Source organism: Vipera ursinii, assembly GCF_947247035.1.
Source record: "Vipera ursinii genome assembly, chromosome: 1".
NCBI lineage: Eukaryota > Metazoa > Chordata > Lepidosauria > Squamata > Viperidae > Vipera > Vipera ursinii.
In genome coordinates, this window is record NC_139512.1 from 271,746,049 (window position 1) to 271,773,435 (window position 27,387).

The 27,387-nt window shown below is 33.7% G+C and overlaps 1 protein-coding gene across 4 annotated transcripts in view; it reads left to right on the plus strand.

The window, feature by feature from the left end:
- STXBP5 (syntaxin binding protein 5) overlaps positions 1-26,141 on the plus strand; it is a 100,561-nt gene extending 74,420 nt beyond the window's left edge. The window contains exons 19-28 of one of the 4 annotated variants that reach the window (XM_083371660.1): positions 1,750-1,815; positions 3,988-4,047; positions 4,146-4,193; positions 10,323-10,373; positions 13,588-13,827; positions 15,375-15,744; positions 18,828-18,993; positions 22,354-22,465; positions 24,284-24,504; positions 24,906-26,141. In XM_083371660.1, coding sequence (XP_083227786.1) covers positions 1,750-1,815; positions 3,988-4,047; positions 4,146-4,193; positions 10,323-10,373; positions 13,588-13,827; positions 15,375-15,744; positions 18,828-18,993; positions 22,354-22,465; positions 24,284-24,504; positions 24,906-24,947 — 1,376 coding nt within the window. In that variant the 3' untranslated portion in view covers positions 24,948-26,141. The remainder of the gene's footprint in view (positions 1-1,749; positions 1,816-3,987; positions 4,048-4,145; positions 4,194-10,322; positions 10,374-13,587; positions 13,828-15,374; positions 15,745-18,827; positions 18,994-22,353; positions 22,466-24,283; positions 24,505-24,905) is intronic. The other 3 variants (XM_083371661.1, XM_083371662.1, XM_083371663.1) reach the window with 3 other exon arrangements.
- The last annotated feature ends 1,246 nt before the right edge of the window (positions 26,142-27,387 follow it).

The following is a 27,387-nucleotide window of genomic DNA, read 5'->3' on the forward strand; positions in this document are numbered from 1 at the left end:
TCATTTCAGTCCTAATACATCAGTTTAACCAATACACTGCTGTTTTTTGTTCTAGTTCTACAGTGTACTTTAGCATCGCTCATACGACAACTCACCCCCAATTTTATGTATGGACTGCCAACATCTATTTCATTTTTGTGCTGGTTTCAGTTTTACTCTGTTAAGGGTAAATTGAAGATGAGATATGAACAGTTTTTGTTTCCTGTGTTAGAGATAATATTCCCATTATTAAATTGCTTAATAGGCTTTTCATCTTGTTTTAATCAGCAAAAACTATTTACGGTAACCCTAACTGTATAACCTATATTATGTACAATTCATTAAATTGTAATTTATACTGCTTTTTCGTAAATGCAGTATTTAGTGTAATTAAAAGGGTTATAATAGAAATGAAGCATAAACTACTTCAGTCTTTTTCAACCTACACACATTTGAAAGTCTCAAACTGAGAAAATGAAGTTTATGTTTTTGCGATGAAAGGAAGCTTGTCTTATTTTTCCTTGTATATGGAGAGCCTTGGATAAATTTCATTACTGGATTTATTTTTAATCAGAGTCTTTAATCACAATAACCACTGTGGTATCTTTTGTGATTCAAGAAGCATCATTGCAATATGAATGATTTGTTTTAAGGGGTTTTCATATTTAAAATGTACAATTGAGTTTGCCCTGTGACAATACATAATAAAAGTGAAATATTATATTAATACAATGTTTTGGCTTGAGGGTTCATTTGAAATTTTTAGAAGTATCATACATACCATTACAAAATGAGTGATAGTGAAGGATTGGTCATTCATAAAATGCTACAGTAATGGATTTTAAAACACTTCATAAAAATGTTACTTCAAGGCTACCATAAAAATGATTAATGCGAGACCCTGAATAGATAGCATAGTTGATGCTTGGGCCTTCCAAACAGAAACTCTGTTGACTTTTCTTCTATATGACCATCACTAGATGCCACTCTCATATGCCAAATCTTCTGACAGCACAATTGAATCCAGAAGAGACTTTCTATGTACAGTATGTGATATACACATATTTCTACCTGTCTATCTTGATGATTTTTATTCTTTCATTCTCTTATCCTTGGTTTGTTCCACCTGCCTCCCTCACCTCCTCATTGCTCTTCATAGCCTTTTTCATTTTCTTTCCCTCACTCCATCTGATCATCTACATCATTCCCCTGGTATCTTGCCGCACACAAGTTTCCCCCTCAATTACCAGGCTGGTCTGTACTTTCTGTGTGTGTGTGGGAGGCAACCAGGGCCTACAAAACATGTGTTTTGGGGATGCACTGTTCACTTTAATATGCTAAGCATCTGTCCTCTAACATGGAAAAGACTTTTGCAAACCTGTTTGTAAAACTTAGATAAAAATATGCTATCCACAGTATTAGTGGATATAAAGAGAGGAAAGATAATGTCACAGACGGAAAAGGGAGTACTTGGGGGTCAGAGAATAAAAAGGTTTTTTAAATTAAAACAGTAGTTCTCCAGGATGGAGACTTCTGGAGTTTTAAATTTAAAAGGTGGAGAGTGGTTATTCTGTTTCATTTGCAATTTGTACCATAGATTGTATTATGTTTCAGATTAATCATATGCCCTTTATATACTTATTACATACATATGCCCTTTATACACTTATTACACAGGTCTCAATAAACAAAAACCTTGTGCATTTTATTTTCCAAATTAAATCTTGTTAAAAATCTGAAAAAGTCTATTGTGTGCTTTCTGTTTTACAGCAGGTCTTTGTGATATCAATGAGAGTACTACAGTACAAGAAGATCGTTGCAAGTCACCCACTTCAGGTAATTAATTAAATTTGCAAACAGTTTAAATGATCCTTCAAATGCTATATGAGTGGGGGGAGGTGTTCTTTTATTTTTGGGTTCCAGAAGGTACTTCACAATGAACTTCACAATGATTTTTCATATATACAGTTCAAGCAAGTATGTGGTCCTGTTAATATCTTTATCAGGTGAAAAGTTTGTCCTTGGTTTAATATACAAATAAGCCATATACCATATCCATTTTTATGTACTTATAATTTATTTATACTTTTGGCAATAATATTTACAGTATATGAGGGAAGTGTTTTAATTACCTGGGACTATGTGTTTCAAGTAAACTTAGATTCCAGAAATTTCATGGAGTATTTTTCTAACCATAGGCAAATATAAATTTGTTCTATCATTCTATTGAGAAGCATAATTTCTTTAATCAGAAACTAAAGTTTGCAATTGAGTGTGATAATTTACTTTGGTATGAGCTTCAAGTTATAAGTGAATGATATAATTTTTATTTAGAAGACATCCAAGATTTTATCACATATATATTAATTCTGGCAGTAAGATGGAAAGATCAGAGTGGGATCTAGAATAAAAACAAAAAGCAGTGATGGTATCAAAAATATTCATAATTGAATCGGCACACAAAATGATTATTTATAATATGTTCCTTAAATACGTGAGTGTAATGATCCCTTTCTCAATTCAAATTTTAATGGGTGGTTGCAATCGTTTATTTCATTCTGTTCCATCATCTTTCTGTAGCCTGAATTATTACAGTGACAGCAGTCTGAGATGCAAGGAGGAAAAGGGATATTATATAAAAAGATCCACTACTGGTGGGAAGGGCTTTAGTAGAAAATTTGGAAAAAAATAGATGACACTGCCATAGATGGTTTAATTTGGAATAATGGCAGGATTTTCATGATTTCTTTTAAAGTATTTAATTTATTTTGAGGGGAGTCCCTTTACTTATTTGAGCTTAATTGCAATCTTATATGATACTGGAGAACAAAATTAGCTATCTTTTGAAGGAAAGAAATAAAACATGTTCCAAAATTCAACATAGATTTTTAGAAGTAGTTTTAATATTTCCATAAGGTTTTGTTATTTTTAGAAGTAATTTTACAGGTAAGTAAAATATTATTTCTTACAAAGTTTTGATATATAGGAAAGCAACTATGCTTTAAATTTTGTTTAGATTCTCCTGAAGAAATAGTAAAGGCAAATATCCTTGCATTTTCATTTTTTAGCATGAGTCATCTCAATTTAGATAGGATTGAGATTTCTAATAGTAAGCTATCGTAGAGAATGTAATAGAGTTTTTTTCCTTATCACTAACATGCAAATCCTAACCTTTCAATTCAATTTTATCAGCCAAGTCTGTTACTCTTCATGGCTTCTATGCATTACACACATGAGATTTGCCTTGTGCAGATATTCTGAGAAGTTCTCTAAATGAGTTATTTTTAAAGCAGGAAACCATATAAATTACTCACGGTATCCAATTTTTTTTCAGTTCCTCTTCTATAGGTTCATTCTGCTCTGAAATGAAGAGTGGCACTTTATAATTTACTATTCCAGAAAATTTTCACTGATGTACTTTAAATCTGAATTTATTTCTTTTCTTTTTGATTTAGATTGACTACATATATAATTTACCACTGGAATTTAAAATATAAATTATATTGTCTGTCATGCACTGTGAACTTTTTTTGTTAAACATAAACAGTCTTGTCAAATTTTACTTTTCTTTACAGTATTGAGTAAATACGTATTATCTGCACTTGTTTAATAGATTGATTACCTTTCATTAGGAAATGAATACTTTAGCCAAAATAATGTTATGTCTCTGATTGAAAATGTAATGACATGGTGACATAGGAAATACAGAATTGTCTGTGAAACTGAGGTCCTTATACAAATTCTGTGGGCATCAAAGGGATGAAGGAGATATAATTGGAGAGCTGAACATTATATAGATTCTTACCAGTGCAAAAAAAAAAGTATGAAAATTATCCATACTCTTTGATGTTATACAGTATATTTTAGGCTATCATTGCATTTGATACAGACTAGGGCATTGTGTCTCTTCTTTATTTTTACAATCTGTTCCAATTCCTTTGCCTGTATGTATTTTGTTTTGAACCTCTTTTCTTTATATTCCTTTCATTCTTGTCTTCACTCATGTAGGTTCTGGTTCCCCCAACAATTCTGGTGATGAACAAAAAATGAATAATTTTATAGAAAAGGGTATAGTATTTTTATTTCTAAGAGTACAGAATTATCATTTATTTCACTAGCTTATCTTTTTAGTAAATTGACATTTTCTATCAAAACATTATTTGCAGTGAAAACCAAAAGCAGAAAGTTTTCCAAGATGATAGCCAATGATATAGGTAGGAACTAGAAAAAAATATCCTTTGCTCCTTCCTGGCACTTTATTCTATGCAGTGCTTAATTCAGTTATAAAACAAAGCAAGCTGCAGTGCATTACTTTTAAATTAATATTCTCCTAACCATTTATTTGCTTATTTTCTAAAATACTTTGCTTTGTTATTTAATCAAGGAGATGGGCTCTTAATTTTTTTTCTAATTTTATGCATACATTCCTCTACCAAAAAAAATTTGGCTTCAGGTTTAAAATATTGAAGAAGTTCAATCGTTTAAGCATTACTGCATAAATCATTTGTAACTTGGTCCTCTTGAATAAACTGAATTATCTTGAAATGAATCATAGATCTTTTCCAGTTTTAAGAATAAAAGTATGACACATTTTTATCTATGAATTACTGCTAACCAAACTAATATAATTGACAATAATTGAAAATTGTAACATTTGCAGTACATGTGAATGATGATTGAACCCTTCTGTTGTAAGGATGTAACTATGGTGAAAGACGAATTAACATAAAGGAGAGATAGGAATACTTTCTTGCTTGGATATGGTTATTTTGCTTTTTTATTTTTATTTTAAAGTTATTGGTTTTCTGTTTAAATTACAACTCTGATTCTTTGGCCATTTATCTGGGAGTATGTACTTTAATTCAGTGGTGCTCACATGAGTATATATTATATTATTACACTATAAAGGTTTTTCTTGTTCCCTATATTTCAGTTTGTCATTTTTACTTCTATGATTATCTCAGAAGATATATATATTTGCACAGAGCTTGGGTCATTCTATATTTGTCTTTTTATACCAAATAAAAATAAAGACACCTGATAAATTAATAAGTTATCTCTTTTCTTTTAGAAATGTTGCATAAATTTTTGGATTGCTAATGAAGAATTAAAGAAAAGATTTGGCCTGTATTTGGGCCGGCAAGGTGTTCAAAACACTCAAGATATATATATAGTTGCATATTTGATAAAACCAGGGTCTTCAAACTTGGCCCTTTTATGACCTGTGGACTTCAACTCCCAGAATTCCTCAGCCAGGCACACTATTGACTAATAATTTCCAGGTTTTGAGTGAGAGTGTTGAAATCATTCTTACTTTATAGTTCTTCTGAAATTAGAATTCAGAAAGAAGTTCATAGTGATGTGCATTATAGCAGATGGTTTGGAAAAAATACACCTTTTAAAATCATATTAATGGTATTGAATGATAAGCATTCTCAATGAAATTTGTTATATTTCATTTTGAAAAAGTCTATAATATAATAATAACAAAACCAGCTAGATACATTCATGTTGTACTAGCAATATAATGTAGATTTTAAAATTGTATGTTATTTTAGTAGCATCAATATTAGGTTCTTCTGGATGGATCTTGTGCCATTCAGATAATGCTAGGAATGGAGAAAGATGGATGAATCAAACAGGAAATAGAGTAAATATAATAGTTCCAATGTAATATAATAGCAATAGCACATAGACTTATGTACTGCTTCACAGTGCTTTACAGTCCTGTCTGAGTGATTTACAGAGTCAGCATATTGCCCTCAACAATCTGGGTCCCCATTTTCCCGACCTTGGAAGGATGGGATGCTGTGTCAACCTTGAGCCGGTGAGACTCGAACTTCTAGCAGTGGGCAGAGTCAGCCTGCAATAGTGCATTTTAGTCACTGTGCCACCACGGCTCTTATGAAACAATAAAAGTGCTTAGTTTTAAGGTGTTTGTTTTCCTATTAGTTTGTTGTCATCTACAATTAGACTCCTCAAAATAAAGTCACTTGTGATTACTTGCAGCAATTGCCTTGACTAAGTAGCAGAAAAAAATAAAAATTACTAATTCTATTTAATAACATCTAAATTGAAAAGTAGTTGTGGTCACATAATTATTCCAGATAAATAGTTGCAAAACTAATATTTTGGAGGGGAAAAGAAAAAATAAACTTTTTTTTCTTTCAAAAAGAGATTTACATTTTTTCCAGAAGAATTGGGGGGACTAAAATGGACTGAAGAATTGGGGGGGGGGAGGTAAATGCATTTTTATTTTTTTAGAATTATGAAAAAATGACAAATTTTCTAGTTATTTTATACTTTTATATCCCACCATTGATATCTAATACCAGTGCAATTGCAAGCTTTTCTGTACTGAATAATTCCAGTTGCTGTACTTAGGACACATCGTCTTCTTAAAATAAAAGTTAGGATTAGTGTTCTTGAGAAGTGGGGAGGGATATTTTCATTTTACAAGAAAAGGGAAAAGAATTTCTTGCTCCTTTGCCTATGACTATGTACTTATCTGTTTTCCTGCTTGCCTGAATAGGTCTCAGAGGACTAAGATTGCAGTGAAAAGCAAGAAAATGATTGCTTGATTCAGGGAAAGTTAGAAGGTGCACTCTGCTCCACTATGTTTGCTCTTCAGATTCAAAATATATCATAGCTACTATAGAAGAATGGGTGCTTAAAGTTTCGAATCTTGCAGAAATGTCTAAGATTTCTGCTTACTTGAAAGATCATTCACAGGAAAGATATATTTCAGTTTGGAGGAGATGGATAGATTATATTCAGAACAAATATGGGACTAAAAAGTTCCATTTAGCTTATGAGTAGATTTTAGTGGGATATTGTTATTGGTACTTTGTATGTAGTTATGTTAAAGGGGAGTTAAAGCACATTATGAATTTGGTTAATTGTATATTATGCATAATTTTTATTTAGAATATGATTATTATAACTATAATCCTGTATTTAGCTCTGGGAAGTGGGGGGGGGAGTGGGCGGGTTTGGGGTGGGGGGGATTTGGGGATATATTGTAAAATTTTGTTTTTGAAAAACTTTAATAAAAAAAATATCATAGCAAATTTAATAGTTTGGAAAGAAAGCATTGCATTCTTTATTGAGAGATAAAATGTTTACTTTCAGTGTGTTAATCTTATTTTAATTCCATTAGTACTTTGTAAGTTATAATTGGGTTTTTACTAACCTGTTATTTAATGGAGAAATATGGGGATAATACAGCAACATTAATTTTATCAGTCAGTCAAGATTTACATAGCATGTTTTATGTTTCATAGCAGCACTTTATATTATTAAATGCTTTTTTACTTTTTTCTGGGATCAAAATTAAACAAGATTTATTTCAAGATTAACAATTTCTAGAAATGTTTAAATTCATATTCACAGGTCTATCAAAAAGTGCTTCCTGCAACTACCAGACTCATGGAGTTTTGTTTTCAGAGAAAAATACCTTTCATTTCCAGAGAATGGTTGGCAATTTCAAATGCCCTAAGGAAGTTCATTAAGATTTGCAAATAAATACTAGTTTCTTGACAGTAGAGGAATTTGATTGTTTATATTTCCCCTTGCCATTCAGAACAAATGTACAGTAGAATTCTCCAAACTTCCTGTTAATAACAAGATGAGAAAGCAAATCTAAGCAAGAGTAATTTCTAGTTCAGTTTCTACCCTAATTGCAATAATCATCTTCAGCAAATAAAAGTTTTTATCTGCAAATGTTTGTCAAAAATGATAAACTAGGTAACATAGGATTTTGATTCTGTATAAAATGAGGAAAATATTAGATTAAATCTATCATAGGTTTCTATAATAAGTGGGACAAGATGGGAGAGATCAGTTTGACAAATGATGTTGTGGTGCCAAAATTAGCTCCAAACAATGCATGATTGTATTTAACACTAGTTGTGTAGAGTTGAGAAAAAAATAAAAGGAGCATATAGTGCACTGAATAGTCTTGCATATAGAATTTTAAAGCAATAGATTTTAATAAAACTTTTCTATTGTTAATAAAATTACTACATACACAACAGTGTGAAATCTCAGCTGCCAGTTCTTTAGTTGATGTGGCCTTCCTACGCATTAAATTCTCCAAAGAACCTAGGATATTGTAATGTATCAGCATAATATACAATATGTGTTCCAAGCCATCTTACCTTTTGTAATTGAATGATGGAAATTTTGCCAGTGCGCAGATTTTCCCAGTGCCATCAAAATGTCCATCTGTCAATTAAAACATCACAGACCTGTTTATTATATATGATGTGTGCGCATACACATCATATATATTATAATAAGTGTGATTTTTAATTGACAGATGGAAATATATGATATATAATTATTATTATTTCAGTATTTAGGATTTAGATGGGTGACCTATGTGTTATGCAATTGGTGACTATTTGTTTTTCTGCTTTATGCCCAGATAAGCACTTTTAATATATATTGATTATAATTCAATATCAATATTCTTTTAATATACAGGGCCTAATAAAGTCCTTGTCAAATAGTTCTTCTGCCTTGCAGTGGATGACTTTTAAAAAATGAGTGACACTTTTGATTAAAATTAACCAGATTATTATACCGTGAAACACAATTAAGTGAAACACAAGTATAGCTGCTATTTCCAAGTGTGGATTGATCTAATCAGATAATAGTCAACAATCTTTGGTTTCATTTATTAGAGATTATTTGGCCATGTGTAAACTTTTTACTGGTTATTGTGCAGTATACTTGAATGGCTGAGTAAAGGTACAATTCTTTTAATAGGAAAAAGATGAAGAAATGTTGTGTAGTAATTATAATTTCCAATCTTCAGGTTTCTACTGCCCACAGAAATTTAGCCTTTTTTTCAATATTTTATTAATTTTTTATAGTCAAAAATTTAGCCTTTTTAAACTGTGTGTGTGGATTCACGTTTGCATGAACCTGTGTTGTTGTCTTTGTCTATCTTCCAAGGTGGTGAAAAGATTTCCATTGTGGATTTTGAAAATTCCCCTAAAAATAAAAAGAGATAATTGTATTAAATTCTGTCAAAATTGTATTTAATAAGGATTAAGCTGCCTAGATTCTTAATTTAATACCAAAGAACATGTTAAACTATTTTCAATCTTATTTTAAACTAACAACATATAAAGCAATATACGCAAATATAATACAAACTGTGATTTTACATAACATAAAACAATAATTTTATTCCAGTTACCTTTAAGCCAAATTAATTACTCTAAAACAAAAAGCAGTAGCAAATAACAGTCTTAGAAAGCTCCATCCCCAGGCCTTTTATTAGCATAATTTGTATTTTCTGAAGAAGGGGAAATTGATAGGGCTTCCTGGAAACAGTTCAGTAATTCCAAGGATCCTTGATGAAAAGGAAATGTTTATAGTAGCTACAGTCCTAATTATGTTACAAGGCTTTTTCATTTAGATTCTTTTAAAGCTTTCTGACTCTAGATTTTAGCTACTATAATGTATTTGTTTAATATTCTATTTACCTGCAAAGCATGGCCCTGTCTTATTTATTGATGTAAAACATGTTTTTTAAAAAGCTGTAATCACAAGATGCCTTAAGAAACAGATTTTATTCTTAGCAGCTGCAAGCTTTAACGGATAAATCTTGTATTATATAACCAAATAATAGAATCCTCTTTATGCAGGTTATATCTGTCCTCAATAATAGGGACAGAATGTCTCTTTGAAAACATCTTTTCTTTTTCCCTATGCAAGCTAGGAGTAATAGTGGAACACAGTTTTGTCATTAGAAAGATATGCTCATTCATCCCAATGACTGCTATGGTTGTCAGAAAACATCATTTATAAATATGCTAGCAGTATATCCCTAATAGTCATATGAAGCCCTATATTTTACCCTTTGTGGTGTGTCAATTTTCCTATAATTCTGAAAATCTTTCGAACCTCCTGGCAATTTTCTATGATCTTTGCCATTTTAGAATTGCAATATCTGGGACAGAATATTGTCTTGTAAAAGATATTTAAATAACTTTGGCTCCATCTTGATTGGTACTAATTAAAATATGTATTTGGGGGAGCACAAACATAAATCAGAACACCTAATGTGCCACAATAAAGACATTTGAAAGCCTAATCATTTTAAATATTAGTATTTTTAATTTGCTTTAATTCCAGAAAAAGTAATTGTCATACTCTCATTGCACCTTTGTAATTAAACTTTTCATAAATGTATGTTTACATACACATACTTCCTTGCTTAGAACTAATATATGAATTCTGACTTTCAAAACTGACAATTTTAATTATTTAATATTCTCTGAAAATATGATCATTCTAGATTTATTACAAAACTATACATTATTTTTCAGCAAAGATGTCTAGAAAATTAAGCTTACCAACTGAACTGAAACCTGAGTTAGGTAAGTATTTGTTCAAAGCCTGTATTAATGGTGTTTATACTCTTTCAAAAGGCTATAAAAATACACACTGTGTATTTTGAAATTTCACACATCTTAAGTAGGGAAATTTTCCATTTATTTTTCATTGTTCAGTTCCAGGGTTTGATGCAGTGCATGTTTACAATTTCTTTGCCCTCAGTTGGGAACTACTTTTATGTTCCTCTTTAAAAGCCATGAAAAACGTCACCTACAGAAGTATAATTTTGTTCATAGTTTATTTTTTAATTTTCATAACTTACACCATTACTTTAGTAGAAAACAAAAATAATATCAGGAAACTGTAAATAACTTTTCAGTTTGGAATAAATAACTAGTAAATAATTAGATGGAAAATTCAAATGCAAATCTCTCTTTGACAAATTATTTTTAAATATGCTCTCTGGTATATCTGGTATCTAAATAGATATATCCTTTGTCTAATCTGCAACTAAATAAATATTAAATTTGCTAATTGTTTAAATCAATTTGCATATAAGGTATCAACTGCCCTAAGAAGATTTAACATTGCTCTTTATTTTGTATGTCATAATTTTCTTGTTCATTGTTGTAAGGGTCTGAATAAATGTGCCTGAAGATAGTATTACCTTCAAAAACACTTTATTATTGTAGAAGATGAAGAAATATATTGAAGGTTCAGGTATATTACGAAACTCGTGGTTAATTAGTTGGCCTGACTGAAATTTAAATTAACATTTTTTATTATGATATTTTATTATCTAGGATATATCAGTAGAGTGGGCTGAACTCGATTTAAAATCTGTTTGAATAACTTTATTCAATCATGTTGCTACCTTAAACTTCTTATGGAGAAGTCTACTAAGTATTATTTTCCTCAGAAAGTGCTTCTACAAAATATTTTTATCCTGTAAAGCAAATAAAAATACATGGAAACTTTGTCAAAAGAGGGTGAATTCACCAATTTACCTAATTCTCTATTTTCAGTTTTATATAAAACTCTCAATTTTTGTTCATGGTAAGATTTTATATGAATACTTTAGTAATTCTTCATCCCTTTCTCAATTCTTTGTTTTATTTAAAAAGTAAAAACACTATAAAACACTATTCTAAAAACATGCTGACTGTATTGCAACAAAACATGTAAAATATCTGATCTTAAGAGAGATCTAGAATTCTTATAATTCCAAAGATATAATATCTGGGCAATGAGTATAATCAGAAATCTGTTTCTGTTAACATAACTTTTTCTGTTGGAAAAAGTGGAATTGGGATTGGAAGCAATCCAACTCTTAATGAGCCTTGGTGGAGCAGTGGGCTAATGCCTCCTTAAGTAACACCAGCTGCCTGCAATTAGTGCAGGTTCGCATACCACCAGGCTCAAGGTTGACTCAGCCTTCCATCCTTCCGAGGTAGGTAAAATGAGGACCCAGATTGTTGGGGGCAATAAGCTGACTTTGTAATAATGCCGCTTAGGGGGTGTATGAAAGCCCTAATAAGCAGGCATATACATAGAATGAAGGCTATTGCTAAGCTTGTAAGCCGCCCTGAGTCTTCGGAGAAGGGCGGGATATAAATGGAATTAAAATAAAAAAATAAATAAAATAAATTAATCTTTAGAAAGCCTCAAAAACCTTTTTGGAAATTTTAGAACGTTTCAGAACAGATTTGTGAGATATATTGGAGTTTGTAAGGAGGAAAGTTATAGACAGCCACATTGTACAAGGAAAGGGTAGCATCTGTTCACGAGGCATTGGACTATTTTTACTTGGGTCAATCTATATCAAAAATGTTTAGCATGCTCTGCTTTTCCATTCACTATATTTTTTTAAAAAAGTGAAACAAATAGTACTTTTCAGCGTTTACTAGTGTAGAGTGATGAGTGTATCCAAGAAGATCCTTAATTTTTCAAGGAATATTTTAGTTCCTTTTGAAACAAACTAGAATTGCCCCATCAATTGCTTATACAGTTATCTATAGCTGTACCCAATTTTCGACACTCCATATTAAAATTAGTTTTGAAAAAATACTAAATTTACAATTTAGGTTAAGGCAGTAATAAATAGTATAATTAATTACTCACAAAACCCATCTGAAACAGCTTGATATTATTTCCCTATGCAAAGGTTTCACAATTGGCATATTCTCACCATAAGGGCCCACATTATGTGTTATTATTGCATCTAATATATAATATAATATACAATATAGCTGTACTATATTTACTATATTATACAATACATTCTCTAAAATTATCAGTCTGCTTCCTGCAGATTAAATTAGAAATTTATAAGGCTCTAAATCTTAAAAATGACATTGAAAAGATTGTGAACAAATAAGTCGTTACTTCCCTTCCAATACCTTCAAACAGATTTTTCACATGAATTCTTTTTAATTATGCTTCGGTACATTTATTATATTTTATCACTATCTTAATAATCTTTACTATTCGGTAAACATATCTTTTCCAATCTCATCATCTTTAAAACCATATTCAGTAGGTTACGTGGTTGGTTGTTGTTGATACATGTTTCAGTGTCTGAATTTTTATTTCCTTCTGGATAACTATTCTTATTTTTTTTTTCTGTGCTGTTTCCAATAATTAAGCATTCATATAATTATTTCCTTTTTTGGATCACTTATCGAAATTACTGAAATTAGGTTAAAAATACTTTCATAATGGCTGCTTAACAATAAAACCGGAATTCATAGTTTTATATTTGTGTGTACGTGTGTGTCAGAGAGACAGATTTGAAAGAGGTTTTCCATTCAGGTGTGCTGCACCTAGTTTTCATCAAAATGAAAATGGCTATATATATTTGAAGTAGTACATCATGTATAATGTAACATTTATTTTTGAGAAAATTATAGTAATAGCTACTTTCCTGTTCAAAATATTACTGTGTAGTATGACTTAAGTATACCATACATGTCTAGGTTCACTATAGTTCACAGGGAGCTATAGTCAATTAACTGTCTAATGAGTGTGCTTCTACATTTACAAATATATAAATATATTTTTATCAATGCTATGTACTTCAGGTATACAATGTAAAAATATTAAGCATGCCCCTAAAAATGTAATGATGATATATGAACCTAACATTACTGAGTTGAGATTTTAGAGGTGGATATACTGAATGTAATATGTTCTGCAAAGTATGAAATAGAAACAATAATATTGCGTTGCAGCATGTTTAATTAATGCAAAATCTTTCAGATGTTAAAGACAATTCCTTCAGCCGATCCAGAAGTTCTAGTGTAACCAGCATTGATAAAGAATCCCGAGAAGCAATTTCAGCTCTCCACTTTTGTGAGACTTTCACCCGAAAAGCCGATACATCACCTTCACCATGTTTGTGGGTTGGGACTACTTTAGGCACCGTTTTAGTCATTGCACTGAATTTACCTCCAGGAGGAGAACAAAGACTGCTTCAACCAGTTATCGTTTCCCCCAGTGGTATGTATTTAACAAGAAACAATGAACTAGCAAGACAATGATTTTACTATTGTTGTTGTTAGCTGCGAAGTCGTGTTCGACCCATCGCGACCCTATGGACAACATTCCTCCAGGCCTTCCTGTCCTCTACCATCTTCTGGAGTCCACTTAAGCTCACGCCTACTGCTTCAGTGACTCCATCCAGCCACCTTATTCTCTGTCGTCCCCTTCTTCTATTGCCCTCGATCTTTCCCAGCATTAGGCTCTTCTCCAGTGAGTCCTTCCTTCTCATTAGGTGGCCAAAGTATTTGAGTTTTAGCTTCAGGATCTGGCCTTCTAAAGAGCAGTCAGGATTGATCTCTAGGACTGACCAGTTTGATCGCCTTGTAGTCCAAGGGACTCGCAGGAGTCTTCTCCAGCACCATAGTTCAAAGGCCTCAATTCTTTGGCGCTCAGTTCTTAGTTTTTTGTTCATTCTTCAATACTCTACAGGGAAGTGTTTAAAAAAAACTTGAGACAGGAAATAAAAGCTTTGGCTGAAATACAAGCTTTGGCTGATTGTTTTTCATCAGCATTCATTTCATTAGAAAAGGGAAATTTGTCATAAATTTCCCGTAATATAATGTAATCTTTTTTAAAAAGGTTCCACCAGCTTCATTTTGGAATGTTCATGTAAGACTTTAAAATAAAATGAAATGTTCAAAGTAAAAGGCAGGTCAACAAACCATAAACTCTTTAAAAATAAAAATACGAAATAATCAGTGTAAAATTTCACTGCAAAACACATTAAGAAGAAAAATTATAAATTAGGTAAAGACATTCCAAGAAGGTTGTGTGAAGTCTCTTCTCCTTGAGAGATTGTCACTACTGACAATGTTCATTGTCATTTCACACAGATCAGCTGCAATACTACAGCATGACACCAATCCTTTGTTGGTCTATTAAGCCTCTGGCTACTTATCTGCCCCTAATCATATGCCCCTTTGGCTGATCTGCAGAGCAGTGTACAGCAGCAGCAGTGACGGTCTGAAATAGAGGCCCAGGGCCTTCCACCGTCTCAGCCAGCTGCCACCGCCCCAGGCCTCTACTGTACTTTAGCCACAGCATAGCCACTGAGAAATGCCACTTCAAGCCTGTTTAGATTTGGAGAGCCACTGGGAATCTGTTTTTCAAGCTTATATCAAGGAAATCCACCAACCTGCTAAGAAATAATGCTACATTGCATTTTTCAGATTTACCTTTAAGCATACATATGAGCAGTAGCAAAGTATAGTTTCCTTTAACAAGAAGTGAAATGATTAGAAATTCATTTTTGCATGTATGAATAGCTACCCAGATTTGTAATGGTTTTGCAGTTTTTAACAATTATTTTAAATTCTTCCAATTCCTAAAGTTCCTGTTTCAAGTGTTATGTCTTGACATGCATGTAGTCTGTTATGAATGGAATATATAATAATAAGAGCATTTTACAGATGCAGTATCTACTAAAACCTACTTAGATTAGATAAAGAGAAATACCCTTCAGCTATGCACAGCACTGAGAAATATCGCTATTTTCTTCATCTTAGGAACTATTCTGAGGCTTAAAGGAGCAGTCTTAAGAATGGCTTTTCTGGACACAACAGGATCATTAGTTCCACCTGCACATGAACCCTGGAGAGAACACAATGTTCCTGAAGACAAGGATGAAAAGGATAAATTGAAAAAACGTCGGCCTGTCTCAGTATCTCCATCCTCTTCTCAGGAAATGATTGAAAACCAATATGCAGTGATATGCTCCGAAAAGCAAGCAAAAGTTATATCACTGCCCTCACAGAACTGTACTTATAAGCAAAATATAACAGAGACTTCATTTGTCCTTCGCGGAGATATAGTGGCACTCAGTAACAGTATCTGTCTTGCTTGTTTCTGTGCCAATGGACATATAATGACTTTTAGGTAAGGTGTTAATTGCTAAAAGGAGAAAGTGTTTCTGTTTCCTTGGAAATAAAATATGAAATAAAAATATGAAGGGACAATTAATATAGTCACATAGATATCTAAATCAGTCCCTAGATGGGACTGATTTCCTAAAATCTGTTTTACTTCAGATTCATTTTGTGTGTGTGTGTGTGTGTGTTGCCTTAAAACTGTTCCTTTTTTATAATGTCCCTTGTGTTGTCTGAAGATGAGCAAGGGAGCAAATCTTAACTTTGATTCCCTTTCCTGTGCCTGCAGACAAAGAGATGCCTTAGTCTTTCATCTTACATTCTGGTTAATTTGATAATCAAATTGTAGTCCATTTGCTTGGATGGTATAGTTTGAATTTTTAAAATAATATTTTTTCATTTTTCCTTTTACTGTCTTCATTTTGAGGAGAGGGTTTTTTAATTTTTGTTTGAACTACTTAAGTTAAAAACTGCTTTGATGTGGCTTCTTATCTCTTTGTTATCTACTTTTAATAGTTCAATAACATACATAAGTCTTTAGTATAAATCTCAAAATACAACATCAGATACTTCCTCTCTTTTTCCCTTAATATCTACTATCTCATATTAGGCTATTACAGTTATTATTATCAACTAAGTAAAAACATCTTTGTTACATTTTCTTATCTACTTTTTAAGCAAAGTGTAGAATCTAGATTTTTTTTTCAGCAATTGGGGTTTATAACTGTCTGGTTTGCATTTCCACATGGTGTACAGAGTGAGACAAAACTTCAGCAAAAACCTAGTTGAGACCCCAGGCCTAAAAGAATTCCTGGAGGCATCTGCTGGCCCAAAGCTCAGTGCTCACCCAAATAAGCATTCTGTGTATCTGCTAACTAGATGTGTCCAGAAACTCACAAGCAAAACATCAGAATAGTGCTTCTTTTCCATTGTTCCCCACTAAGAGTGTTATTTATGATTCAGGAACTAATAGTTCATAATAATAATTGTTTTATTTCTATATACCCTTTTAAAAGCATTTAAATTGATGATCATCAACTCATTGGAGGATAGAAAATGATATTATTTTAACTATGCATTACATTAAAAACCATTTTAATTCATTTGAGATATCTTGTCTTTATCCTGAGATCTGAATTAAAGACTAAAATATTTTTCTCCTCATTTCATATACCAAATAATTATTTTACCCATCTCTATAATGCTGCTTAAGGGACGTGGTGGGTCAGTGGGTTAGGGCGCTGAGCTTGTCGATCAGAAGGTCGGCAGTTTGGCGGGTCGAATCCCAAGTGCCGCGTAACAGAGTGAGCGCCTGTTACTCGTCCCAGCTTCTGCCAACCTAGCAGTTCGAAAGCACGTAAAAATGCAAGTAGAAAAATAGGAACCACTACGGTGGGAAGGTAACAGCGTTGCGTGCGCCTTTGGCGTCTAATCATGCCGGCCACATGACCACGGAGACGTCCTCGGACAAGCACTGGCTCTTCGGCTTTGAAACGGAGATGAGCACCGGCCCCTAGAGTTGGGAACGACTAGCACGCATGTGTGGGGGAACCTTTACCTTTACCTATAATGCTGCTTATCAAAAACTTTGGTTCTTCCTCACGGGGAAGATGTTTTGATATTATGACTTCAGCAGTAATATTTATTTTAAAAGAACCTAGGGAAGAATGGCAGAGTTAGGGTTAGAGTTATGTTGTTGAACTTCCGCTTAATTTTTTTCATATCCACGTATATTTGCAAACATATTCAAATTATATTTTATTGTGATTTAATATATTTATCCATTTAGTAAACTGCTAAATGTCTAATGTCAGTCCTTCATAAACATTTGGTTTATTTGTTCTAGTTTTCCGAATTAGAATGGTGTCTAATTGATCCCTTCTGTTGACAACTTTCTTCAGAATGGGTAGCAGAAATTCTCCCTGTAGGAACTCTCAAGAGCAGGGACTAGATTGCAATATATTTTTCAGTATTCCTAATATAAGTTAGAGGAGCTTTGTATTTCCAAGCAAGAATAACAATTTTCTGTGACATTTAGGATAAAGTTGTTTGTGCTCTTCTATTGTTTCTCCTTAAAGCTTCTGTTAATATATTTTAATTTGGGGTTCCTTCCTTGGAGGAATTAAAGGGAGTATGTTATGAATTAGAAGCATCACATAGAACTTTTCTGCAGTGATCAGAATTCCCCCCCCCCAAAAAAAAACCCCCTAGGATTTTAGTATTTGGTTATTTAGGTAATACTGAATAACTGAGAATTTTCAGTAAAATTATTAAAATGGTATTTGGGAGTATATGCATACTGATCAGCGAGAATGAATGTACAGTAGTGGCCAAAATTGTGGAAACCTTTTGGGAAAAGTTTATTTTTGAGGTTTGATGGCTAATAACACTACTTTTTTTGGAGTAGTACCATATAATTATATATCAATGGAAAGATAATTTCATCAGGAATGTAATGCAACAAAGTTTGTTCAATTATCTGTACTGTATTTTATGAAAAGTTATAGCCAAATAACCAGAAGCACAACTTGTTTAGGTGGATATCAGGTAGCTTTCCTTCATCTGTTTGTAGCCAATGAGCATGAGTGTTTAGAGAGCCAATCAGGTGTCATCTTGTTTTGGCAATGAGCCAATTAGATCACAGTAGGATTCAATTATTGATATCATGTATTGAAGCTGAGAGGAATACATTTGTCAGTGTGTTATCTGATCGCTATCAAGTTGGTTGGGGTTTTTTTGCGTACTTTCATTGAAAAAGCTTGAAAAACGTAATAAAATTAAAGTAATGATACAAAGAGTTGACTGGTTGCCCAGAAAGTGATGTAAAATAGTGAACAAGGCTACAGTTATAAAGAAATTAGAAGAAAAATTGGTGGAAACTTAACCAAAGGCGGCATTTCTACTGTACACATTTTCCAAAAGGTTTTCACAATTTTGGCCACTACTGTAAATATAAATTTGTAATTCTTTGGACTTATGAATATTTAAAAGAAGATGAGAACATAAAATGTATTATACTATAAAGTTTTATTAAAGGAGACTAGTATAAGATACAGTGCTTTATTTTAACAAATTTTAATTGTTTCTTTCAAGTTTGCCAAGTTTAAGGCCGCTATTGGACGTATATTACTTACCACTTACCAACATGAGGATAGCCAGAACATTTTGCTTCACCAACAATGGGCAGGCATTGTATCTTGTCTCACCTACAGAAATCCAGAGAATTACGTATAGCCAAGAAACGTGTGAAAACCTGCAGGTAATTTTTAAATGTATTGTTACTGAAAAGCATTTATTGAAGAACGTCCTATTTTTATCTACAAACTAGATGTACAGTGTATGTTTTCTTTTCCATCCCAGCATAGGTCTCTTTAAGGCAGAAGTCCCAAATCTTTTGGGCACCAGGGACTGGTTACGTGCAGAGAGGTTTTTCCGCGGACCGGAGGGGACATGGTTTTGTGTGCTGCCTGCATCCTGTGGATGGGGCTTTCCTTGTTTGTGCAGACCGGTTGCTGGCATGGAATGGGGGTTGGGGACCCCTGCTTTAAGGTGCAGTTATTTTACATGCATCTTAAAGTTTCAGTTAATGTAATCAATGAATGGATCCAAGTGTAACATTATATTGGATTTTTTTTTCCTTCAGAAGAAAGTAATCAAATCCTGTTACCTACACTTTATAATAGTTGGGGCTGAGCACAAGTTGAAACTATTATTCTCAAACTATGGACTCTGAGCAGATTGAGGGGTTACCTATTGGTGGCAGATTTGCCCATGCAAAGATGGTCTCTGAACATTTGCCCCAACATGACCAAGTTCTTGCAAAGCTCCTGCTTTGGTTATGGAAACTTGATGGCCAAGGAATTTTGGCACATTCTTCAACCAGTTTAGTACAATGGAGTTGAAAGCTGCACTGCTCGTTTGTGAGGAATGACTGGTTGGCTAGTACATGTCAATGAGGTGAGAAAGGAAGTATCTTCATCTTTTTCCACTTCGCAAAATGTAGATATATAAAGTGTGCAATCTGGCACACTTTAAATGTACAACTTGGATATGGGTGTGCTGGCATTGTACTGCAAAGCAAAGGTAACTTTTTAGTAGAGTAGCAGACATATGCAATGCTGTGCACATCTCCAAAATTAGAAATTGGGAAGCAGGAGGATATGAAAATACATATAAAGCCTTATAGCATTTGTTTGCTTATTTATTTATTAAATTTATTTGACATTTCTTACGACCACAATTGAGTCCAAAATTTCTGTTGTTAAGCGAGACATTTGTTAAGTCCTTTCTTGTCACAGTTGTTAAGTGAATCACCGCAATTGTTAAATTAGTAACAAAGTTGTTAAGTGAATCTGGCTTACCCATTGACTTTGCTTGTTGGAAGGTCACAAAAGTGATCACATGACCATGGGATAATGCAACCAAATATGAACCTATTGCCAAGTATCTGAATTTTGATCATGTCATCAGAAGGATGCTGCAGTGGTCATAAGTGTGAAAATAGCAATAGCATTTAGATTTATATACCATTTCCAGTGCTTTACAGCCCTCTCTAGGTTGTTTATAGAGTCAGCATATGGCCCCCAACAATCTGGGTCCTCATTTTACTGACCTCAGAAGGATGGAAGGCTGAGTCAACCTTGAGCCAGTCAGGATTGAACTCCTAGTAGTCAGCAGTGAGTTAACCTGCAATAATGCATTCTAATCACTGTGCTACCATGGCTCTAAGTCACTTTTTTCATTCCGTTGTAACTTCGAATGGTCACTAAATGAACTGTTGTAAGTTGAGGATGACCTCAATGTACTAGGTCAGTGATGGCGAACCTTTTAGAGACCGAGTGCCCAAACTGCAATCCAAAACCCACTTATGTATCATCGGTTGCCGGGTGGACGTGACCAGTTGGTGGGTGTGGCTGCGGTGGTAACAGCAGACTGGGTGGGACTAAAAAGTTCAATCAATCAATTCCAACTTTGTGAGATTTTTTTTCCCTGCAAGAAGGTGAAATTGATTGATTGAACTTTTTTTTTTTTTGGCACATGGCAGCGGAGGCCTAAAGTGAAAAGGTTTTATAAAACCCAGATGAAGGCCTAGGACTGGGGGATGGCACGTGTGCCCGCCGAGAGGGCTCTGCGTGCCACAGGTTCACCACCACAGTACTAGGTGTTCAGGGCTGCATGCAATCCATGGGCCACAGGTTAGATATGCCTGCCTTATAGGAAGGAGTGTAGTATTTCTAGGATGAATGGGAAGGTGGGTTTGCTTAGGAAAAAACCAGAGGTGGTGAATAAGTCTGATCTGCAGAGTCCTCAAAAGGCTGCCTTTTCCTTGATCCCTCCCTCTTCATGATCATAGGAACAAATGGTGCATGAAGGACTTTGCTATCTTGCAGATATAAAATGCATCAAGATCACTTTGGTGGAAGCAATTAATATAAATTACACAAGGGGCAGAGAATTGTGTGTGATGGTTCCTTGCAGCCAGTGGGCCCTCTTCCTTCTTGGGCACCAAAGGGCCTTCTACTTGCATTGGAAGACTCACTTTAGATTTTATTTAATATTTTTTGCATTTCACAGCCTCCAACTTTGTGGAGCAATACAAAGATTTGGGCACAGAACTTGTGTCCCTCCAGGTGATGCTCCTTATAGCGATCTAGCTTTGTGTGCACAAGTCATTGCCTGTGACAATATTCACACAAAGGCAGACCTTGCCAGTAAGGTCTGGGCTAGTATGCTGTCAGAACGTACTCCTTTTTCTGCCTGAATAAGCCGGTTTGTCAGGAAAAGCAGAACCAAGTTTTGCTAGTGTCTTAAATTTGTACACACAAACCACCAGGATTGCACCGAAAAAAAAACAGTCTCTTATAAAAAATATTTGGCTCATATAATCATAGCTGGATTATTGCAGAACCTGGTCCTACTCTTCCTGTACAAATCAACAACAGTGTTGTGATTCAGGGTCAGCCTGTGGGTTCAGCAGTTGGGTCGGACGACTCAGAGGAGGAGGGGGGTGTTGAAGAGCTTGCTGAGGGGGTTGAAGATCTTGCTGATGAGAGCCCTCAGCCAGGCCCCTCCCACCTGGTCACCACGGAGACCCAGCTGTGTGAGCTTGACAGCGTGGATGAAGATGACCCACAGCTGGCCCTGTTCAAGGACGCCCGACGCAGGAGGCAGTCAATCAGGAGTAAACAGAGGAAGGCAATGGGGCACCTCGGAAGGAGGCAGAGAGAAGCCACGCCCTGAACTGTATAAAAGGGGAATGCGTGGGAGGGCTGGTTTGCTGAAGGCAACCGCTTGATTAGTTCCTGTTTCATAGCTCCTGTTTCATGGTTGGTGTCTTGTTTTGCTGTTTTATGTTAATAAATTTGGCAGGCTTAATTCCAGCCTCTTGCCGTTTGTAAAGGGGTTGTCCCTGCCTTTTCTGCAAGGCCGGTAGCAGGCTGGTACAGAACAAACAGGACCAAATTTTAGCATATTTAAAATACTGTAAATGTAGAAACATTTGGAGATGAGACCCTAAAACTGGGAGACATAGCGACAGGATACATAGCATTCCTTCTGCTTTTAATAAAATCCAAGAAGAATTTTGTGACAAGCTTTTAAAATGATTTTTTATTTAAAGGAAATGTTGGGTGAGCTCTTCACGCCTGTAGAAACACCAGAAGCCCCAAACAGAGGGTTCTTCAAAGGTCTCTTTGGAGGTGGTGCACAGTCACTTGACAGGGAAGAACTCTGTAAGTTGATTTTGTCATTATTATTTTTTTTAAAAAAACAACTTTCATATGAGGGGAATAGAAAATTAAACACAATTCATCAGTCCATTATGAACTAAAGTATGGAAAGAAATTGAAATAATAGAAACTACTGAAATGTACTGCTTATTTCCTCCTAAGTTGCTTCATTTATAAAAGAGTGATTTTTTTTCTGCAAAATTCTCATCCATTTAATATAGAATTCATAGAGTTGCATTAATACTTAAAGGTGTCTGTAATTAAAAAATGGGATAGAGTCTGACAGAAAGTTGAAAAAAAGGCCTTTCTAAGTTTCCATGGGATGTAAAGTCCAACTAAAGATGTAGGAGCCAGTATCCTGTAATCATTTCTCCCTAGATTAGGTACAAATAAATGGATTTATATCTTCTCCTACAGATTGTTTATTAATATAGTTTCCATTTTATGCGATAACCAGAATTCAGAGTTTGTTACCTGTAAAAAATGACATTAAAAAAAAACAAATTCAAGATTTTAAATAGGTACTCATAAATCAGAAATTAATATTTCTGTAAGTATTTACCTGTTAGAAAGATATTGGATTTTTTTTCTGAATATAAATGCAAAATATTTATTAGACTCCAGCACGTGAAAGCAGTTCAAGAGACAAAAAAAATCAAAGTCTTACAAATAAGAGATTTAGAAAGTTTAGAAAAGATTATTTATTATTTATTTATTTATTATTGGGACTTATATGCCGCCCTATCTCCCGAAGGACTCAGGGCGGCTAACAACAATAATATACAATAATACAGAAGTTAAAAGAAAATTAAATTAATGGCCCCTGTAGAATTGGAGGCACTCAAATGCATTAATTTAATTATATTTAAGAGAAGTACTAAAAATTACTAGGTGAGTCAGAACTATCCATTTTTGTCATATATATTCAGTAAGAGTGACTTTTTTAAATCTTCCAACACACATATTATTAAAATATAATAATAGTGATCTGTCTTTTATTGGTAATAAAGTACTGTATATTCTACTACTTCATAGTCTCCTAGGAATATAAAAACTGTATATTAATGTGAAAATAAGTAAAATAACAAAATGGCAAACCAATAGTGATTTTACTGAATACTTTTCAGTTTCTGACTCACAGAGACAAAGACTAAGGTGATTGAAATAATACCCTTCATTGTTACAACTTCTCTTCCCTCCTTTCCTTTGTTATCCTTCTCTTCTCTTTTACATTTAGAAACAATAAAGCAACATAAGGTAATTTTAAGATGTGTGACTGTTGAAGTCCATACATCTTAAATTCATCAAGTGAAGAATATGATATAAAACATAAAGAACTGTTGAGGAGCCAAATCAATCTACACAGCTAATAACCACATCACAGGATTTAACTAGCGCTCCAATCCCCATACCTGGAAACACATCCAGGGTCTTAAGAACTTTCTGGAAAGCCAGCATATCAAAGCCAATCTAATTTGGGAGAGGGTGCTCCAAAGGTCAAACTGAGCAACAGAAAAGGCTTACTTTGTGGTTTGCTACTTCATTATAAATTGGATAAGGAACATACAATTGATAGGTGGTGTATTAACTTCTTCTAAGTAATTTCAAATGACATTTTAAAAATAATGTATTTAGTTAAATAGGGATAAGATATTGACTATATTGCTGTTAGAATTATTGAATAATTTTCAACATGTTGTTTTCATTTCGTTTCATCATAAAGTATATTGTTTCATCTCTCCCAGTATGTAATTCTGCCTATGAGTAGCAAGTTCTCTGAAAGGAATGCAAACACAATTTGTTTTTTCTTGATATGGTCAGTTGGTGAATCTGCTTCTGGAAAGGCATCAAGAAGCCTTGCCCAGCATATACCAGGTCCTGGTGGTATTGAAGGAGTCAAAGGAGCAGCATCAGGAATAGTTGGTGAGCTGGCACGAGCCAGAATAGCATTGGATGAAAGAGGGCAAAAATTGGGAGAGCTGGAAGAACGAACAACAGCCATGTTAACTAGTGCTGATTCTTTCTCAAAGCATGCACATGAGGTATGTCCTTGTCAGATATCACTTGCCTTTTTTACAAGTAGGGCAATTCTTTTGAATGAATCTTTCCAGTTTGAATAGTGCAGCATGAAAGTTATCACTACGGATATTCTGGGGAAGGAATGTGAATGTTCCCATTATGTTAGCCGTTATGATCAGATGGGCTTTCCTGGTCATCTTCATCGAAATTAATTGGTGGTTATATTGTTATAGGCAGAGAATAAAAAAAATGAATTCGTGCAATTTGTATTTGTGGAGTTCATTTTTCTATACCCCTTTAACTATTATTTATTCACTCATTAATAATGTCATTAATAATGGATACTTTGTAGTCTTTAAAATAAATGGTATTGTGTATACTCTCAGATGCATTATTATATTCTGTCCCTTTGTTTTGCTTTTAGATGATGTTGAAATGCAAGGATAAAAAATGGTACCAGTTCTGACAACACCTTCTCAAGTGCATCTCTATAACTTTACCTTGAAGAAAAATCTTTTCATTAACTTCTGCAGGACCAGCAAAGCTGGAAGGGTGTCAGCCAATGGGTACAGATGTTTCCTAGCACAAATTATGCACTGGTTTACCTCAGTCGTACAGCTTTAACTGAGGATCATTGTATTTAAAACTGACACCCACATCGTCAGGGTGTGTTTGCGCATTTGCGCATGTATGTGTGTTATCTGGACTGACTGGGAGCTTGAAAACAGAATTGATGGCAAAGAGAACACATGGACAAAAATAGAAAATTTGGAATCAAAAGAGCAGGGGCAATGCAGGATCTATCCTGTGTTAATATTTCATATGCCAAAAGTTTTGTGCTATTGTTGTTGCTGCCAGTGTTTCATCCTCCTCCAGGAGGCTGCAATAAATCAGGGGTCCAAGAGCTAGAATAAAGTTCATTTTATGGGACTATTAGTAACTGATCTACACCTTTCCTCCTTAAAAGCACATTCATAAAGCTGTCTGAAAATGACTTATTCTGCTACCATTTCTCTGATCTGATAAACTGGAAATACACAAGTTCCATCTTGAATCTACACATAGTTCAAATGCAGTCACATAGTCTCTTCTTGGACCCCTGATCTAATAGTATTGTCTTTGCATCTTTATATTGTTGCTGCATTGGGACTTCATAATAAACCATGGCATGCTTTTGCTTCAGTTTTTCTTTAACTATAGCTTTGTTCATACTCAACAAGATTACTTTTATTGCCTGTGACTTACTGGTCTGAAATAAGCCATCTTCATAACTCACTTTGAAGCTAGCTTGTTTCAATAAACTTTAGGTAAGATTTACCACAGATGACCATATAGGATTAAACTTCTGTTAATCAGATGTGAAAGCTTCCAATTTTGTATGGCCATATCAGAGAAGCAGAAGAAAGGAATATGTAAGCTCAAGACTTGGTAGCTCATTTCTCTTATAATAATCCATGGTTTTTGTGATGTCCACATGCAGCCAACATCAAGTAAAAAAAATAAGATAAGTTATTTTGCATCATAAAAACACAAGTGATTGACCTGCACATCATGCTAAAAGTTTCCATTTGTGTTATGGCTGTCTAATGTGAAAAGTAAAAATATCTCTTGCAATGATACATATTTGTCATCTTTCAACCAGTTATATATATATATATATATATATATATATATATATATATATATATATATATATATATATATATATATATATATATATATATATATATATATTATTTTCCTGCCAATATAGCTGGATCAATTTATTTTTTTTTACATGGTTACAAATTTAATTCATGCTGTACAACTTACTTTGTGTGTTTAACAGAATGTATTTGTGTAAGAATTTAAATATCAGGTATGTAGCTAGCTTACATGCCCAATCAGGTAAACTTGTCTTCAGTTCAGTGTTGAACTCTTTAAGATACAACTTTCACAATTTATCAATTGCATTGTACTAAAATATATTCAGGAAAAAACATTTAATTTGAAAATAGTTTCTAAGTCAAACCCATCAGCAAAGAAGTTGGCTCCTTAATCTGAGTGTGCTTACTTGGAAACAAGTCTTTTAATTTGAAAGGAATTTTCTTCCATGTAAGTGCCCTTTGATTCACTGCATAGATTACACAATAAAGTTAAAGTCAGAGTGGATTGTTTTCAAAGCACTCAATATTTTACCACTTTAGGAACTGGTAGATTCTTATGTAGATTTGTATGAGAGGAGGGATTTAAGATGTGCCAAATTGAAGCAGTATATTTTTAGCTAATAAAGGCTGCACCAAAGCCATATTATAAAATATAATTTATTTTAAAATATTTAGAAAAATACATAATTAAGAAATGTTTGTCATGTTGGAAATCAGAAATAGTGACTAATTTGTGATGGTTTGCAAACAGCCTTAATTAGTTTAGGCTTTATTTAAGCAAGTGCCAGTATATGGCCATTCAGAGGCTTGAGTTTTATTTTTCTAAACACTTGCCCAAACTCTGCAAATGTTGAATGAATTATTTGATATGCATGTCTGACATTTAAGCCAAAAGAAAATTTCCTGGTGTTGGTTAAGCGATGGTTTGGCTCAAAATATTATTTGGATATGCATTTATCTGTAATATGGTTCAGTTCAGGTTAAAAGTTACTGACTGGCATTGTTTAATGAAGTCTTTCAAATAAATTAGACCTACTTCTGAAAGAATATGATTTAATAAACCTTTCATTTAATAAAGCTAAGCCCTTACAGTCTGGTTACAACACTGGGTGGGCAGGAGTGCAAACTTCAGGAAAGTCGAAATCTGTTTCTTGGGGTTGCTAATGTATTTTGCTAGTATATTTTAAAGCATTAGATTATTACCTCTCTTCAGCGCAGTTTTGGGTAAGGATGCTATGAAATTCACTTAATGTAGAAGAG